This window comes from Aquarana catesbeiana, linkage group LG05, assembly GCF_042186555.1.
Source record: "Aquarana catesbeiana isolate 2022-GZ linkage group LG05, ASM4218655v1, whole genome shotgun sequence".
NCBI lineage: Eukaryota > Metazoa > Chordata > Amphibia > Anura > Ranidae > Aquarana > Aquarana catesbeiana.
Window position 1 is genome coordinate 222,620,693 of NC_133328.1, and position 19,025 is coordinate 222,639,717.

At 40.8% G+C, this 19,025-nt stretch overlaps 1 protein-coding gene across 2 annotated transcripts in view; it reads right to left on the minus strand.

Moving 5' to 3' along the window:
• Window positions 1-19,025, minus strand: part of ITGA9 (integrin subunit alpha 9) — a 626,511-nt gene that overhangs the window by 549,746 nt on the left and 57,740 nt on the right. For both annotated transcript variants that reach the window (XM_073630570.1, XM_073630571.1), the window contains exon 2: window positions 5,204-5,331. In XM_073630570.1, coding sequence (XP_073486671.1) covers window positions 5,204-5,331 — 128 coding nt within the window. The remainder of the gene's footprint in view (window positions 1-5,203; window positions 5,332-19,025) is intronic.

Genomic DNA, 19,025 nt, shown 5'->3' on the forward strand with positions numbered 1-19,025 from the left:
AGATTTTCATTTAGTTCAAAAGACTGAGTTGTTATCTTGCAAAGCATCTAGATAATAGACTAAAACCATAAACAATGTGTTCTTATTTAAAGAGTTTAAAGTTTTATCATTTTTTATGTTTGTGAAATACAATATGGAATGTACTGTTGGGTCCAGGGTTTGTAATAAATTTGGAAACAAGACTCTTTACACATATAACTTTTATTACTTTTAATACTTTTAAATACTAAATGTGTCTAGAAGAATGCAGGCTTCAATGAATGACAATGCACATATCAGCAAGCAACATAGAATTGTTAGGAACTATACATGTCATTTCTGATTTATTGCTGTGTTGTACAACCTACGCACCACAATCTTACTGCTTTTCTGAAGCTAACAGGTTGATTTTCTGTTAAATTGTGTACACACGCTCGGAATTTCCGACAAGTTTTTTTGTCAGAAAATTTGAGAACCAGCTCTCAAACAGTTGTTGTCGGAAATTCCGACAGAAAATGTCCGATGGAGCATACACACGGTCGGAATTTCCGACAACAAGCTCACATCGAACATTTGTTGTCAGAAATTCCGATCGTCTGTATGTGGCATTAGATTATTACTACTAAAGATAAACTCCAGGTACAAGTAAATTGCTCCATGTCCTACAAATATTATCAAGGACATTGCAGTTAAGCACTCCGAAATTCCAGTTAGTTTACCTGATCTGAGTTTGATATACATTTCCCATGATCCCACTAATGCCGCGTACACATGGCCGGACTTGCCAACGGGCTCAACTCCGTCGGCATTTCCAACGGAAAGATTTAGAACATGTTCTATATCTGAGTCCATCGGAAATGCCAACAGAAAAAGTCCGATAGAGCATACACAAGGTCGGAATGTCCGACCGAAAGCTCCCATCGGACTTTTTCTGTCGGGAAGTCCGGCCATGTGTACGTGGCATAAGGCACATTGAACAAGGGTTTCTTGTAGGGCTTCTGATTAGGACCATAACCACTCATTCTGTGCTGTGAAAATATTTCTCTACATGTATTGCTTCCTGTGGAACTCAGTAGGGAAGGTACAGGGGCATGAACTGTAGTTCCAAACCATCAGGGGTTTGAATAAATAGAATGCAGATACACTTTGATGGGTGAAGATTGAATTCCTCAGCTTGCAGACTTTTAGGCTGGTGACACATTAGCAGACATCTCTCAGAATGATAGGTGGATAGCATAACTGTGGACCTACTGTAATGTGCTCCACAATATGGCTGACAGATAAATGTGACACATGTGTGTACAAAGGGAAGGATTTGTTTTAACCTCCCTGGCGGTATGATTATTTCAGATTTTTGATGCTCTAAGCGATACAATGTTTTGCATGGAAATATGGTGTTTTATATTGTAGGCCTGTAATTCTTAGGAATAACACACTTAAATCTGTCCAAACAAGAGTCTAGTAGACAGCCCGGGTATGATAAAGTTTGAAACATGAAATCATAAATTATAATCGCACACAGAGAGCGGGGAGACATCGTAGGATGCTGGGGACAAGGTAAGTAACTGGACCTGGATCCTGCAATGCGATCCGGAGTGTGACTCGGGGTTACCGCTTTTGGTACTGAAAATTCACCCCGAGCCACACTCTGGATTACCGTCAGGCCCATTCACTGCATGGGTTAAATGCTCATTTTGTCTATGATTTATTGAAAAAAGTATAAGTACTTGCTCTATTCCTCACCACCGCATGCCTCCTCTGCTCTGCGCTCCCCCCCCATGAAGGCTAATCTTTAGCTACACCTTCTGTCACAGGCCCACTACACAGGAGCATTAAAGAGTGGTGACAAGCTGCCAGGGGGTGACAAATAAGGTATTTGAACTTATTCATCGTCCTTAACCACCTCAATACTGGGCACTTTCACCCCCTTCCTGCCCAAGCCATTTTTTAGTTTTCAGCACTGTCGCACTTTGAATGACAATTGCGCGGTCATGTTACACTGCACCCTAATGAAATTTTATCATTTTCTCCCCACAAATAGAGCTTTCTTTTGGTATTTGATCACCTCTGTGGTTTTTATTTATTGCGCTATAAACAAAAGAAGAGGGACAATTTTGAAAAAACACAATATTTTTTACTTTTTGCTATAATAAATATCCAATTTTTTTTTTTAAACAAAATTTTTCCTCAGTTTAGGCCGATATGTATTCTTCTACATATTTTTGGTAAAAAAAATCGCAATAAGCGTATATTGATTGGTTTGCGCAAAAGTTATAGCGTCTACAAAATAGGGGATAGATTTATAGCATTTTTATTTATTTGCTCTGTTACCCGGCAATCGCGGCCGCCGGGCACGCGCACCGGGTCCCGAGCGACGCAGCGGGCACCCGCGCGCGCCCCCGGCGGCGCTCACGCGCCCCCTAGTGGCTCGGGAGGGCGATCATGTCATATGACGTCCGCCCAGAACAAGAGCTGCCTCATCCCGCTGTCATATGACGGTGGGCGGTAGCTTAGTGGTTAATGAAACATGCATTTAACCCATGCAGTGCAGGTAAAGGGAGGATCAAGCTGCATAGTTATACTTTACACCAGCACGGAGTTCAGCATTACCATGGAGAATTTTTGGAGGAAAAAATGTGTATTTTCAATTAGATTACATTTTGTGGTTTTATTTCAGGGGTTACGTGAAAGTATTTGAACGTTATCCACTAGCATGAACCATAAGAAGCCAAATTCAATTACTCCTTCACTTTAAAGTGGAAATAAAGGCAAGCATTTTTTTTTGTTTGTATAGAGTAAGGTAGGTTTAAAACCCCTGTCGGTTTTATTTTTGCCTTCTGTGTCCTATTGGGGAGGTTTCCCTTCAGTTCCTGGTTCATAGTCAAAACAGGAAGTGAGAAGAAATCTGTCAAAGTGAGGAAACCCCTGGTTGTCACCATGGTCACCAGAACTAGCTTCCCCTTTGGAAGATGTCCCCTTAATATTCTGTGGACAACCAAAAATTTGAGATTTTTCTTTCACTTTTCACTTAACAGGGGCACAGACAGTAATAAAAACATATCAGATGTTGTAGACCAGGGATCTCCAAACTGTGGCCCTCCAGCTGTTGCAGAACTACACATCCCATGAAGCATTATAAAACTCTGACATTCACAGACATGACTAAGCATGATGGGAATTGTAGTGCCTGAACAGCTGGACGTCCATAGTTGGCCCAAGTGGCCAAATGGAGTTCGGCTGCGATGGTCGCTCTGTCTTCTGTCTGTGGCTGAGTGACAGGCAGATGCAGGGTTTTTTTAAGCCGGAACTCGGTGAAACGAAGTTCCGCCACCTCCAGCGCTGATCCCTCACTCCCCTGCTCACTGCTGTCACCTATAAACAGAAAAGCCCAGCTTCTTTGTTTACAAGCGGCAGCACTCCTCTCCCAGCAGCACAAAACCCTCCCTGCTCTGGTTATCAGTCAGTGCAGTTGCTGTTCTGAGCGAGAACACCTACTCCTGTCTCCTATAAGCAAACATCCCCTTTTTAATCTCTTATTTCAGCCAGCCCTACCCTGCGATCTAATGCCACTAGTCATCCTCTGCAATCTGAACGTTGCTTCTCTGCCCATAAAAAGTGCACACACACCCCTGGCTTCCTATTGGCCGTTGGTCCCGGGACACTGTGCCACCTCTAGTTCATCAGCATGCTGCTCAGAGCTGTGTTCCTCTGCTGTTCCAGGGACGGGTGTGCTGCTGTAACACACCTGTATTGGACATGTCCGGAAATCTTTCCAATCTGACAGAGTACTCCAGGTAAACCAAGTGCACTGTGTTATATGACACTCAACATGCACAGAACAGTCACACAGAGCACATTGCACTCACACAGTGTACACTGCATGCATACACAAAACATCACCACCACACTTAGCACCAATGTCCCCTTCTCGCCACACTGATCCCTAATGTCCCCCTCTCACCACACTGATCCCTAATATTCCCTCTCTAAACACTGATCCCTAATGTCCCCTCTCTCCACACTGATCCCTAATGTCCCCTCTCTCCACACTGATCCCTAATGTCCCCTGCTGAACCCTGCACTCTGTACGCAGTGCACTTCTGAACCCTGCACTCTGTACACAGTGCACTTCTGAACCCTGCACTCTGTACACAGTGCACTTCTGAACCCTGCACCCTGTACACAGTGCACTTCTGAACCCTGCACCCTGTACACAGTGCACTTCTGAACCCCGCACTCTGTACACAGTGCACTTCTGAACCCTGCACTCTGTACACAGTGCACTTCTGAACCCTGCACTCTGTACACAGTGCACTTCTGAACCCTGCACTCTGTACACAGTGCACTTCTGAACCCTGCACTCTGTACGTAGTGCACACCTGAGCTCTTCACTCTGAATGCAGTGCACTCCTCAACTCTGCAACCTGTGCAGAATGTACTACTTGTATTTAACAATGCCCCATTAAGAGTCTCCCACTGTTAGTGTGATGGGGGCGTGGTTGAGTTCCTGCACCTATTCTCTAAGAAAAAAGCCCTGGAGCAGATGTGATGACATCCCCATCTGTGCGAGGTGGAGGACTGGAACAAAATCCCGCCTCCCAGCTAGACGGAACACTTATGCAATGATACATTGAATCAGTGTGACGTGTATCGTAGGAGGCAGGAATTTGTTACAGTTGCCACATCTGTTTCAGCGCTCTGTGTGATCAGGCTGTGGGCACTGGTAAGGCTGTATTCCATGGGCACTGGTAAGGCTGTACTTCATGAGCACTGGTAAGGCTGTATTCCATGGGCACTGGTAAGGCTGTATTCCATGGGCACTGGTAAGGCTGTATTTCATGGGCACTCGTATAGCTGCATTTAATTGGCACTGATCAGGCTGAATTTCATTGGCACTGGTAAGGCTGCATTTCATTGGCACTGGTAAGGCTGCATTTAATGATGGGGGGGGGGCGGCGTGAAGAGTCACCTCCCTGAAATGCATTTGCCACCTCCATGAAATTAGATTTTGCAGGTTGGGATGTCTGGTAAGCTCAACTTTAGGAGTGGATATGCACAACAGAAGGAGTGGATATGCACAACAGAACTGGGGTCTCCAAGCTGCAAGGGAACTCATAAATAATTATAATAGATGTGTGTCAGTACCTGATACCTGCATCTCATTTAAGTTATACATTTAGTACCTAAAAAAACATGTCTTTTGTAATATTAATTTACTGCTTACCTCTTTCCATATCGAGTTCTGTGCATTTCTTGTTTGGATTGTTGTGAATTCTGCACTTAAAGATAGTTCCTGGAGTCTTTATGGATGAGCTAAATTTAGATTCTGCTTTTGGAGCGCCAACCAGTATCCTAAAAATAAGAAAAATACAAGTGATTTTTAATTATCAGTTTGCTAATAAACATATATGGATTATTTTATTTTGGGGATATCTAGGAGTTTTATAGGCGTGTGTACTCTGCCTACAAACCTTTTGCTGTAAGATGTCCATCTTTCTCATATCAGAATTTAGGGAGGTATATTTGTCATTAATAGTAATGGACCAATTAAGGTTTACATTCAGATATCTAATTTGTTGCATTAAAGTAGAGAGTGTCAGAAGAATCAATTGCAGTTTATGCAAAACTGATTCCATCAGGATAGGGAATAGACAGGGCATGGCAAGAGGACCAGGTAGATGGACTATCACTGAAATAGCAGGCCACATATCCAATGTATCATATACAACAGAGCAATAAAAATTCAAAATTGTTTATAGGTACCTAACTTAAATGTGTTCTACAACCCTAAGTTTGATGTGACTGGTATCTAAATATACATTAGCTTCACATACCTATATATTAATATAAATAAATAAAAGAGAAATAAACTATTTAAGGCAAGGACGCAAAGCTATTTGAAAGATAACCACTTCTTTCCATTTTGTACACAGTGTTTCCGCTACTCACCATGTATTGAGCACCTACAGTATTTGCAACATTATTAAATTGATAGGTATTGATAGGTCAAATCTCAATTTTAATGTACTTCTTCCACCTCAAACTCACTCATCCATGTCTTTATGGACTTTGCTTTGAGAGAGTTTGGGGTGGAGGAACTTGACTGTCCTGACCTCAACCGATAGAACACCTTTGGGATGAATAAGAGCGGAGGCTGTGAGCCAGGCCTTCTCATCCACATAAGTGCCTGACTTCACAAATGCGCTTCTGAAAGAATGGTCAAACATTTCCATAGACACACTCCTAAACCTGGAGAGCCTTCCCAGAAGATTTTAAGCTGCTTATAGCTGCAAAGAATGGGCCAACTCAAATATATATTTTTTAAATTATTTAATAATATCATATATAGTTATAATTATACACAGCTGGCTCCAGACATAGATTGGGGATAGGAATGGAGGGAGTGCGTACTGTAACTCTAAAGCAAGTACTATACCCTGGAAAAAATAATAAGATAAACTACTTGCAGGATATGTAGGAGGTGGAGGCACATCATTCAATTTGGGCAGTGCATTACAATATCACTGGCTTTTGGACAAACTTATAAAGCTGACTGTTATGAAAGTATGCGAGAAGTGGAGACATTTTAAAAGGTCGCATACATACAAGGCATTATGGGTAATTTCTTTTAACAGCGTATTAACCAGATCTTCATGTGAATAGATTTTCTGTGTTCTTTCATGTAATTGTGTGGTTTTCCCACTCACAAAGTATACGGATACATTAACAGATTTATATTTTGTATTAAATGTGTTAGGACTATATTTGGGGAAAAAAAATTATTTGAGAAGCACTACCATTGCTCACTAAGGCTCGAGTCATACTAATGCATTTTTTGCATTTTGCAGAAATGCAGGGAATTTTTTTTAACATGGGTTCCTATGGAACACGTTCATATCAATGCATTTTTGTGCCTCTGCGTTTTTGGAAAGGGTGGGGAACTTTTTTCCCGCAAAATGCAGCATTTTGCATGCAATAGACTTCAATGGACCCGCATCCAAAACGCAAGTACTGCAATTTGCAATTTGTCTGGGTTTTTTACATTCACTGTATATAGCCTGGTTGCTAAGGAGCGGGCCGAGAAGCTGGCCCGCCATGTCTTTAACAACTGATAAATCATCAGCTGTCAGCGGCCTTCCGCTGACAGCTGATAAAAAAAAAAATTGCTGGAGAAAAAAATTCATGAAACAAATGGCATGGGGTTCCCCCCCAAAGACCATGCCAGACCCTTATCCGAGCATGCAGCTCGGATAAGGGATAAGCGCCCCCCCTCCTGAACCATACCAGGCCGCATGCCTTCAACATTGGGGGGTGGGTGCTTGTACCTTGCCCCCAGGTTGATGGGGACAAGGGCCTCTTCCCGACAACCCTGGCCGGTGGTTGTCGGGGACTGTGGGCAGGGGGCTTATCAGAATCTGGAAGCCCCCTTTAACAAGGGGACCCCCAGATACCCCCCCCCATGTGAATGGATATCGGGTACATCGTACCCCTACCCATTCACCAAAAAAGCAGTGAAATGTAAAAAAAAAACAAGAGCCGTTTTTTGACAAGTCCTTTTGTAAAAAAATAGCTCCAAGCTGTCTTCTGCTCGAGCCATCTTCTCTCCGAGCCATCTTTTCCCGCTGCCGTCTTCTCCCCGTGCTGTCTTCTCCCATGCCGCTGTCTTTTTCCTCACCATCGCTGTCTTCTTCCTCACTGCCGGTTACCCGCTAAAAACAAAAAAGGCCTCTCTTGCCATGAGGCTTCCTCCGTTGTCACGGCCCCCACAATCTGACATCTCTTCTATAGCCATGGGGCGTGGTCATATGATGACGTCACACGGAGAGCCCACCTCGTGTGATTTCACAAGGGGCGGGCTCTCCTGGTGATGTCAGTGGATGGCCACGCCCCATGGCTATATAAGAGATGTTAGACAGCGAGGGATGTCACAACGGAGGAAGACAGTCTCAGGAAAAGAGCTGCCTTTTTTTGTTTTTAGCAGGTAACCGGCGGCGAGGAAGAAGACAGCGGTGCGGCAGAAGACAGCACAAGAAGAAGATAGCACCAGAAGAAGACGGCACTGGGTGAAGACAGCATAAGAAGAAGATGGCACCGGGAGAAGACAGCAGCTGGAGAAGACAGCTCTGAACTATTTACAAGGACTTGTAAAAAACTGGCTCTTGTTTTTTTTCTACATTTCACTGCTTTTTTAGTGAATGGGTATAGGTACAATGTACCCGATACCCATTAACATGTGGGGGGGGGAGGATCTGGGGGTCCCCTTCTTAAAGGGGGCTTCCACATTCCGATAAGCTCCTGCCTGCAGACACCGACAACCACAGACCAGGGTTGTCGGGAAGAGGCCCTTGTCCCCGTCAACATGGGGGCAAGGTGCTTTGAGGGCATGAGGCCTGGTGTGGTTCATGGAGGGAGGGGGCACTCGCTTGTCCCCTCCCTTTTCTGACCTACCGGGCTGCATGCTCAGATAAGGGTCTGGTATGGATTTTAGGGGGACCCCACATCATTTTTTTTAAATTTTGGCATGGTATGGTCTTTGGGGGGGAGGGACCCCACAACATTTTTTTTTGTGATAAATACAATTTTTTCAGAGCATTTGTTTCATTTCGTAATGGTTAGTGGGGTCTAATCGACAATCATTTTTGACAATAGTGACGAGAAAATTCTAAGGAGCAGGATGGAAAATGTGTCTCGTTTCTTATCCAAACTAAACCATGATCGTTAATTTTGTTGGTGAAAAATCATACATTGTAAGACACGTGTTCTAGAAACCCATTTAATATGTCTGGGATTCCATTCAAATAGCAAGACTGGACTTAATTTTAAATTCTATGGCAAGATTGAATGCTCTAATGATTGATTTTTCAGACTTGTGAATGAAATTTAGTAATGCTTTAATAATGATGTATACCTTTAAAATATGCAAGAAAAAGTTTTTTATAGCTACAGACTGGATCATTCGTGGGATGATTAAAACATTTTTTTTTCAAGAATATCCTTTATCAAAATGATGATAAGAAAAGAAGCTCAGGAAAAAAATTTGAGTTAGTTTTATGTGACACTTCAAAACTTATGCCCTGTACACACAATCAGAAATTCCGCCAGCAATTTGTGAGCTGTGAGCTTCTGGGCAGAAATTCCGACCGTGTGTATGCTCCATTGTACTCGTACAGGGCATTACAGCGGACCTTCAGTCATTTTTTCAACTTTCCATCTATTAAATCTTCTGCTCTTGTTGTTTTTACTTTGGATAGTAAAACATTTTTTTTCTGCCAGTAAATACCTTATACAGCCCACTTCTTGTTTCTTGTCTGGTCATTTGCCTAGGCTTATGACATCATGCACAGCTCTCTCCCTCACTCTCATGAGAGTTTGCCAGGAAGGGAGGGGGGGTGAGTCATAAGAGGGCCAATGAAAGCTGCAGGGTGGCGGAGCTAGAGGTGTGCCTCTGTGTGTCTATGAAAATCCAGGAAGTGAACAGGCAGCAGCTTCAGCTGCCCACAGTTAAAATGGATGCAGCCAGACTTAGTGGAGGGAGCTTTCTGCAGCATATTTGGCAAGTACAGAATCACAGTATATATAACATAATATGCAAAGTGGTTGAAGAGAAGCTTCAGATGTTTTTATTACACATTATGTGAGCAGACTGCAGTTCCTCTTTAAAGTAGAACTTCACCCATAACAGTTTGACAATTAATGTTCTTTAACAAAATAACATACATTCCACATTACTAATTATGCTATCAAAATTAGTGTATGTTGTAAATTGCCTCCAGCATTGCTCTTGTTTCTTCTTGTTGAAGCTCAGAGCAGTATTTTCCTTAATGCTCCCCCTCTCCCTGGTCTGAAAAAATATAGGTCACTTTCTGTAATTAAAATATGTACATTTTGGGTTGGAAGGAAGCCACTGATGTTTTTTTCAGGATGTGATTATTACTGCAGATCAATGTATTCAATTTAAGTTTATTCATCATTTACACTATACCCCAGCCAAACTAGCTTGTATGGGATTTGGATCTGCTGCTATTTGTTCTCGATGTAGACTCGCTTCCATGTTTTGGAACTGTCCGGGACTAACACTCTTTTGGCAGGATTTATACAAAATGTTTTGAACATACCATTAATCTTCCAATACCTTGGAACCTGGAAGTTGGACTTTTAGGTATTCTGAATGATTTTGTTCCTAGGACTCATGCTCATATTCTGTTATTATCTGTGTACGTTATTATTTTATGCACTTAAGGTGATCTTGTTACAACGCTACTCCACCCACCTCTCAAAATTTCTACCGTGTTGTGAATGGGGATCTACCCAAGTTTAAATTAATATATAAGAGTAGGGCGTGCCCTAAGAAATTCACTAAAATGTAACAACCACGGTTAGATGTCTGCGAGTCATTTTAATGCGAAGTCTTGTCCTCACATCTTATCTGAAATATCTCCTCCAATAAAGCCTTTAGTTTTTGTTTTTTTTCATGGTTTGTAAACACTGTCTGGGCTAGCTATTTCAAATTTCAACTCTCTATTGTTGGTTATTCAGAGGATTGTGGCGCTGATGTGTGTGTTGTGTGAATATATGTGTGTATGTCTGGAATACTTTCTGGGGGTTTCTTGGCACCTTCTACTTTCTAGAGATTACTATTAACATTCCCCCTCTCAACCCCCACACACACACTTTTTTATTGGGAGAGTGGGGATTTCTGAATGGGGTAAATACTTAGGTTTACCCCTTTATGCTCTCTCTCTCTCTGTATATATATATATATATATATATATATATATATATATATATATATGTGTGTGTGTGTGTGTGTGGGTGTGGGTGGGTGTGGGTGTATTGGTTGTATGGTTGTATTTACCATCTCTGTCTCCTTTAATGGTGCCTTTGTTTATTGTGTCTTTTTGTTTATGGAAAAAAATCTATTTAACCACTTCAATACAGGGCATTTTAACCCCCTTCCTGCCCAAGCCAATTTTCAGTTTTCAGCGCTGTCGCAATTTGAATGACAATTGTGCGGTCATGTAACACTGTACCCAAACAAGATTTTTATCATTTTCTTCCCACAAATAGAGCTTTCTTTTGGTGGTATTTGATCACCTCTGCAGTTTTTATTTTTTTGCGCTATAAACAAAAGAAGATTGACAAGTTTGAAAAAAAACACAATATTTTTTACTTTTTGCTATAATAAATATCCCAATTTTTTTTTTTTAATAAACACATTTTTCCTCAGTTTAGGCCGACATGTACTCTTCTACATATTTTTGGTAAAAAAAAAATCGCAATAAGCGTATATTGACTGGTTTGCGCAAAAGTTATAGTGTCTACAAAATAGGGGATAGTTTTATGGCATTTTTATTATTTTTATTTTTTTTACTAGTAATGGCGGCAATCTGCGATTTTTATCGTGACTGCAACATTGCGGCAGGCTTATCGGACACTTTTGACACCATTTTGGGACCATTCACATTTATACAGCGATCAGTGCTATACAAATGCATTGATTACTGTATAAATGTCACTGGCAGGGAAGGGGTTAACACTAGGGGTGAACAAGGAGTTAATTGTGGTACCTATGGAGTATTTCTAACTGTAGAGGGAGGGGACTCACAAGGGGAGGAGACCGATCGGTGTTCCTCTGTACTGGGAACACATGATCGGTCTCCTCTCACCTGACAGGACGTGGATCTGTGTGTTTACACACACAGATCCACGGTCCTGCTCTGTTAAGTGGCAATCATGGGTGCCCGGCGGACATCGCGGCCGCCGGGCACGCGCATCGGCTCCCAAGTGACGTGGCGGGGGGGCTTGCGCCCCCCAGACGGCCGGGAAGCCCAGGACATCATATGACCACCGCCCAGGATGGGAGATCTCTCCTGCAGATGTAATTTGTTAATAAACACCTTAAAAATAAATAAATACATTTCCAGCCTTGATTGTGTCTTGGCTCGGCTAGAGAGAAAGGCTGACAGAAGCTTTACAGCTTCACAGGCTGCTGATGAGGAAGAAAGGAGAAAATATCAGGGACAAAAGATAAGACACTATAATTGTAAGTGTAATGCTTTTTGTGTCTCCCTGGCAGCAGAGTTTGTCCTGTCACCTCTCTAGAAAGCAAAGTGGTACATGATACTTTTTTTTTCAAAAATAATTATTTGCCAATTAAAAAATTAGTTTAACCAATATCTCCTGTTTTATTTGTCATTAGTAATCATTATTGTATTTAGAATGCTATTATGTTCTCTGTGCTCACTGAATGTACTTTGAGTATTTAAAGAATCTTCATTGAATCTTAAGAAAAACTGTTTGTCTATGGCTGGCTTAAATTGTATTAGGAACTAAGCAGCATGGTGAATTATCATCATAAAACGGAAATACCCATTTGTAAGAATGCTAGTAATCATTGATGAAATTTTAAGCTTGACCTGTATGGAAACAAACCATTCAGTACATTCTTTGTGTTGGAATTCTATAAATCCACTATGTCAAAGTATTTTATTTCTGCATTGTAGCTGTCCCTCTGGAAAGTGACTTCAAAAAAGTCTGTAAAGTCCAAGAAACATATATTGCATATTTCTCCCTATGTGGTGCCACTAACAGAGACAAAGCTCACGGATTGAACAGCTAAAGAATTAGACATACATTACAAATGACATAACAATGAACATGGACTTCACAGTTGTCCATTTTACTTTTCTCAGATGAAAGAAAGCACCTAAAATGTAATTTACTTGCAAGACAGCCGTATGTTACAGAAATGTTGGTGTCAAATACAGGTCAAATAAAAAGATCAATTTAGATATACTGACTTAAGTTAAGGCTTTTGATAAATGTCCAACCACATGCAAATTCCAGGACCGAGGAGGGAAAGTTACAAAAAAATTCCAGAACCTGAAATTTGACTACCAACTATTTCCAGCTAGATCCATAGAAAATGGAATAAGCCAGGGTGGATTTATTACTAAGACACTAGTGTGTCCAGGCAGCACGGTTAGATGGAGCAGCAAACCTAATACTATATAGAAATTGTGATAACCTTTTTTTAATGTTATGATTAACCTTATTTATCTCTTCTATAACCTCCTATGCCCCGTACACACGGTCGGATCTTCAGACGGAAAATGTGTGATAGGACCTTGTTGTCGGAAATTCCGACCGTGTGTAGGCTCCATCACACATTTTCCATCGGATTTTCCGACACACAAAGTTGGAGAGCAGGAGATAAAATTTTCCGACAACAAAATCCGTTGTCGGAAATTCCGATCGTGTGTACACAAATCCGACGGACAAAGTGCCACGCATGCTCAGAATAAATAAAGAGATGAAAGCTATTGGCCACTGCCCCGTTTATAGTCCCGACGTACATGTTTTACGTCACCGCGTTTAAAACGATCGGATTTTCCGACAACTTTGTGTGACCGTGTGTATGCAAGACAAGTTTGAGCCAACATCCGTCGGAAAAAATCCATGGATTTTGTTGTCGGAATGTCCGAACAAAGTCCGACCGTGTGTACGGGGCATAACATGTATGGACAACAGCATCAGGAGCTAAAAGGCCATGATTTGCAATAAAACAGCGGCGCAAAAAAAGCAATTTACTTATGAACGCGATATAACAGTGCTGATGTGTCTGTTTAAACTGGACCAAAGGCTTATGAGTTTTGTAAAGCAGTGGATTCAAGGGCATAGGTAAAAGGGCCTTCAAATATATTGACTGCATTGAACAGCAGTAATTGTAAATGAACTTCCTTCCCATCACAATGTGCAAAAATATCTATTTATAATACTTCTTGTTCTGTAAACAAAGCAGAATATAAAATTGCATAATAGTTCAGTTTAGGAAATCAATAAAGCCATAAGCTTTCTTAATTCTTAGTTAAGAATACAATTCCTAATACTCAGCAATTTATTAGTGGTTTTATTTTACAAACCTAATCGTTATTCTGTTTAAATGTTCTGCATCTCTATGGCAGATATTACAGTCCATTCAGCTTCCATTAAATTGTCTGGGGCATTCCATTAACTTTACATGCACTTTAAACAACAGTGCTTTGGCTATTCTGCAATATGATAATAATATTTAATAATGGATAAGGATCTTTATGAATGGTGCTTTAGCTGGACAAAATATTGTACGTGACACCATTTTTTTACAATTTCTTTGTTTAGAACAGCTCATGCAAAATCATCTTGGAAATTGCCCTGCCTAAAAGTGGTTATAGTATATCGCCCTATCAGTGAAAGAACGCTAAGTGAAGTTTACAATGATCTTTAACCACTTGCCAGCCAGCTCACGCAGATATACTGTGGCAGGTTGGCTCACTTCCGCCGCATGCTACAGGAACGTGCCCTGGGGTCGGTCAGACTCGATGTCCACTGGCGACCCGCGATCACCTAGTACAGAGGCAGAATGGGAATCTGCCAGTGTAAACAAGCGGATCCCCGTTTTGACAGGGGACATGTCAGAGATCTTCTGTTCCCAGTGATCCGGAACAGTAATCTCTGTCATGTCCCAGTGAGCCCAACCTCCCTACAGTTATAACACACCTAGGGAACACACTTAACCCCTTGATCGCCCCCTAGTGTTAACCCCTTCCCCCCTTTTTTAGCACTGATCTATGTAATAATGTCACTGGTCCCCAAAAAGTGTCATTTGGGGACAGATTTGTCCGCCCCAATGTTGCAGTCCTGCTAAAAATTGCAGATCACCGCCATTACTAGTAAAAACAATTAAAAAATAAATAAAAGTCCCTAAATCTATCCAATAGTCTGTAGACGCGATAACTTTTGCACAAACAATATATGCCTAATGCGATTTTTTTTTTACCAAAAATACGTAGAAGATTATATATCGGCCTAAACTGATGAATAAATGTATTTTTTTAATATATTTTTTTAGATATGTATTATAGCAAAAAGTAAAAAAAAATATTTATTTTTTTTTCAAAACTGCCACTCTTTGTTTATAGTGCAAAAAATAAAAACGCAAAGGTGATAAAATACCACCAAAATAAAGCTCTATTTGTGGGAAAAAAAGGATGTCATTCTTGTTTTGGTACAGCGTCGCACGACCGCACAATTGTCAGTTAAAGCGATGCAGTGCCGTATCTCAAAAAATGGCCTAGTCATTAAGGGGGCAAATCCTTCCGGGGCTGAAGTGGTTAAAGCCACCACTACCAATCAAGTGAAGCTATTTTGCTCACCTCTTTTATGCAGCCACATTGGTTCTATTATTTTTACTAACACTACATTCAAATGTAAAGCCTAATCCGATAGTTGTTGTAGGCACAGACACCAGCAGCTGTGCTTGCCTATCATACACCTTTGTTAAAACACAAAATTTACTTGCATTTAGCGATATATCTATTGTATGTATACTGGTGAAAGTTTCTAGTCAAAATACAGCACAAACAGTAATATCATTTTCACATCCGTTGTTGAGTCTTAACAGGGCCTGGATCATTTTTTACCATCAAAGAATTCTGTAGACAAAAAAACTGTTAAAACGTTTAGTTTTCAGGCCTAAGTTGTGTAACAGACTGCCTACAGGTTAGAGTTTCCTGAAAGTTTTGCTCAGTTGAAAGAGACCTTTGTATAGGTTTCCTCCCTGAGCACTGCAATAGATGGATATCTTGAAATTTATCAGCTTAGCTTTACATTTTCATACGATATATTACAGAGACAAAAAAAAACCCTACTAAGAAACCCAGCCATCTGACATCACCCTTAAAGTATACAGTATCTAAATCTAAAACTTTTTTTTTACTTTGAGTAGAACACAACAGGAAGTGAGAGGAAATCTCTCCAAAGTTAAGGAAATTCTCTTTTTGGCAACAAATAGAAAACTGCTACTCTAATCTTGTAATGGTGACAACAGTTTCAATTTTCTCTCACTTTTAGTCTAAAAGATAACAGGGACTAGGAAAACAGAGAATGAATCTACCTAGTAGGGATACAGACAGCAATGAAATCCTGATTCTAATCCTTTCCTACTCAAAATTAAAAAAAAACATTTAGATTTAGATACACTTTATATCTACTGTCTACCTACTGTCTACCTAAAAACAAAAATGCAATATATTACAGCTTACTAGTTTTCTAATGTAGTGAAAGAATTTGTTATTTCACATTCAAATTACATTAGCTATGCAGCCTAGTAAAACCTATTCTGCAAAGAGTATTTAAATTAGAGTAATTAATAAACTGAAAATACTAGTCAACAAATACTGCAACTATAAAGAGTGAAAGTTCAATCCAAGCTCACTGCAATGCACTACATGAAAATTTCACAAAGCTTCTCATGAATTTGAAGGGTCTGCATTATGAATCTTTGCTAGGTATTTCCTCTATTTCTCCATGATGTATCACCAATTACATTTAAAGCCTAATGCCCCTTACACACGGTCGGATATTGTTCGGACATTCTGACAACGAAATCCTAGGATTTTTTCCGACGGATGTTGGCTCAAACTTGTCTTGCATACACACGGTCACACAAAGTTGTTGGAAAATCCGATCGTTCTAAATGTGGTGACGTAAAACACGTACATCGGGACTATAAACGGGGCAGTGGCCAATAGCTTTCATCTCTTTATTTATTCTGAGCATGCGTGGCACTTTGTCCGTCGGATCTGTGTACACACGATCAGAATTTCCAACAACGGATTTTGTTGTCAGAAAATTTTATATCCTGCTCTCAAACTTTGTGTGTCGGAAAATCCGATGGAAAATGTGTGATGGAGCCTACACAGGGTCAGAATTTCCGACAACAAGGTCCTATCACACATTTTCCATCGGAAAATCCGACCGTGTGTACAGGGCTTTAGAGTAATAAAAAAAAGTATTTACACAAGGGACATAACTTACAGTCAGTAAGATGTGTTCTTTATGCTGCTGTCTCCTCTGTTAGCGAAATCCTCCTCCATCGATTTCCCCCTTTCTGCCCTTGCTGTAATCCTAAAAGTACTGAGGGACCTCTGACGGGCACTCATCAAGAGTAACCAACTATGCCTGCCCTTTCTGCCCAGCTCTTTTATGCATAAAAAACATACTACAACTTTTATGAATGAAACACAATCTATCAATGAAGGGGATAGACCTTTCAATCATCTGCCAAAAAATGAGGGAAAGTCCAAAAGGTTGTCACCAGAGCAGGAGGTATAGGAAAATCCTCCAACTGGAACATTTCTTATGACAATTCTGCAATATGGGAATTCTATTCACATTGGAAACCTTTCATCTCAATTACTGTTGTGTCTCAAGGACAGGAACTGAAGAGATATCTTCCCATCACATAGGCAGCAAAATATAACATGATGGATGTTCAACCTTCCCCAACTTAATCGAAAATTAAAATAAATCTGCTCACCTTGAGTACCACTTAGACACTGTGGCCTAATACTGAGACATACATTTCCAAAATGGTAGCCAAAGATTATTGATATGCCTGCTTTGTGTAACCACAGAAACTGTGTTGGCTGTAGCTCAGCCTTTACGGCTGTTTTTATGAGCTGGGGATTCCTACTTTCCATACACGCCGGGGGGGCCAAGTGGCCTGTGGCCAACTGGGTGTGCTTTATGCTCAGACAGAAAGAACTGAATGGTTCTAGGGACACTGCTCTACTGTGCAGGCCCTCCTTATCCCCATTTACTTCATCCTCAATTCAGGTGTCTTTGATACTCCCCTGTCCCAGAGTCATAAGTCAGATATGCATGGCCTGCCTTTCTGGAACAATCCAAATCTCCCCCATCTCTTCCAGCTGCTGGGCTTCAAAGGGTGTTACGGTTTTAAGAGATATGTTTGTTAACAACAAATGTTTAACATTTACAGTGTTACAATCTAAACATGCTCTACCCAGCTGGTATTTTTTTCTGTTCCTTACCTTCAACTGTTTGTGCGTTTCAATTTGATTTGACCAACATTTCCCTATCCACATCCAGTATGGAATTTCTCACGCAAGCTGCACTTTTGGCCAAGGCCCACTCAGCTTTATACAAGGCTCGGCAACAGCCCATCTCACAGGGATGAAGTGGTAGATGTTCCTAGTCTTGATAATGATGGTTGGGAAAGTGTGTGGATTTATCCATTTCAACAACTGGTCTCCGCTGGAAACCAGCTCATGCAATTTAAGATCAGGCTTATCTACTACCTTACTCCAGAGAGATTGTCTAGATTTTCAGCCGATCACTCAGCCATGTACTGGCGATGAGGTGATCTAAATGTTGGCTTCCTTCACATCTTCTGTATCGGTCCGGAAATATGTATATATTGGTCCCAAATTACTTAAGTAACTCCAGCTGTCACGAATATCCAGATACCACTGGAGCTGAAAGTATGTTTTTTGAGTCTTGTGGAGCCTTTGGCCCAAAGAAAAGTCATTAGAACATTACTTGGTTTTCTACTCTTTTATGCCAGGAAGGTGACTGTGACAAATTGTCAGTCTCCTGCTCCGCCAAACCTTGATAAAATAACAGCAGAGGTTGCCCCACTAAATTTGACAAGGGCTGTTCCCCCTCCGTAGAGAACTCTAACACAGCATCCTAGGCCTGATTACACTCCTCATTGGTACCCTTATGTGTAATTGATCATTTGATGGGTTTGCTCCCTATTAGCGGGCTTACCTATATTACACTATATCTCTAGAAAGGTCCCTCCCATTTCTTATCTCTACTTTTTGAACCACACTCTCTGCTGTTGAGTGGCCATAATACTCCTTAAGATCCTGTTGATAATGTGTGTATTGGGACCAGAGCTATGGTTGGTACAGGTCCCTCTCTGGTAAAACATGTCAATATTTAGTTTCTGCAAATGTCTTACTATGTGGCAGTTATTGGAGTGGAGTGCAACTGGTTTCCCAGAAGTTCACTGTTTTTTACTGTGAACTGTATTTATGTTCTGTATTGTACTGGATTATGCCTTAAAATTAATGCCTTAAAATTAATAAAAAATACAGAATAGAATATAAGATAATAAAGAATACAAAATAGTAGTATAAAAGTGGTTCACGCATACCAGCAAATACAGCAAAAACAAACATAAAATAATTAAAACAATG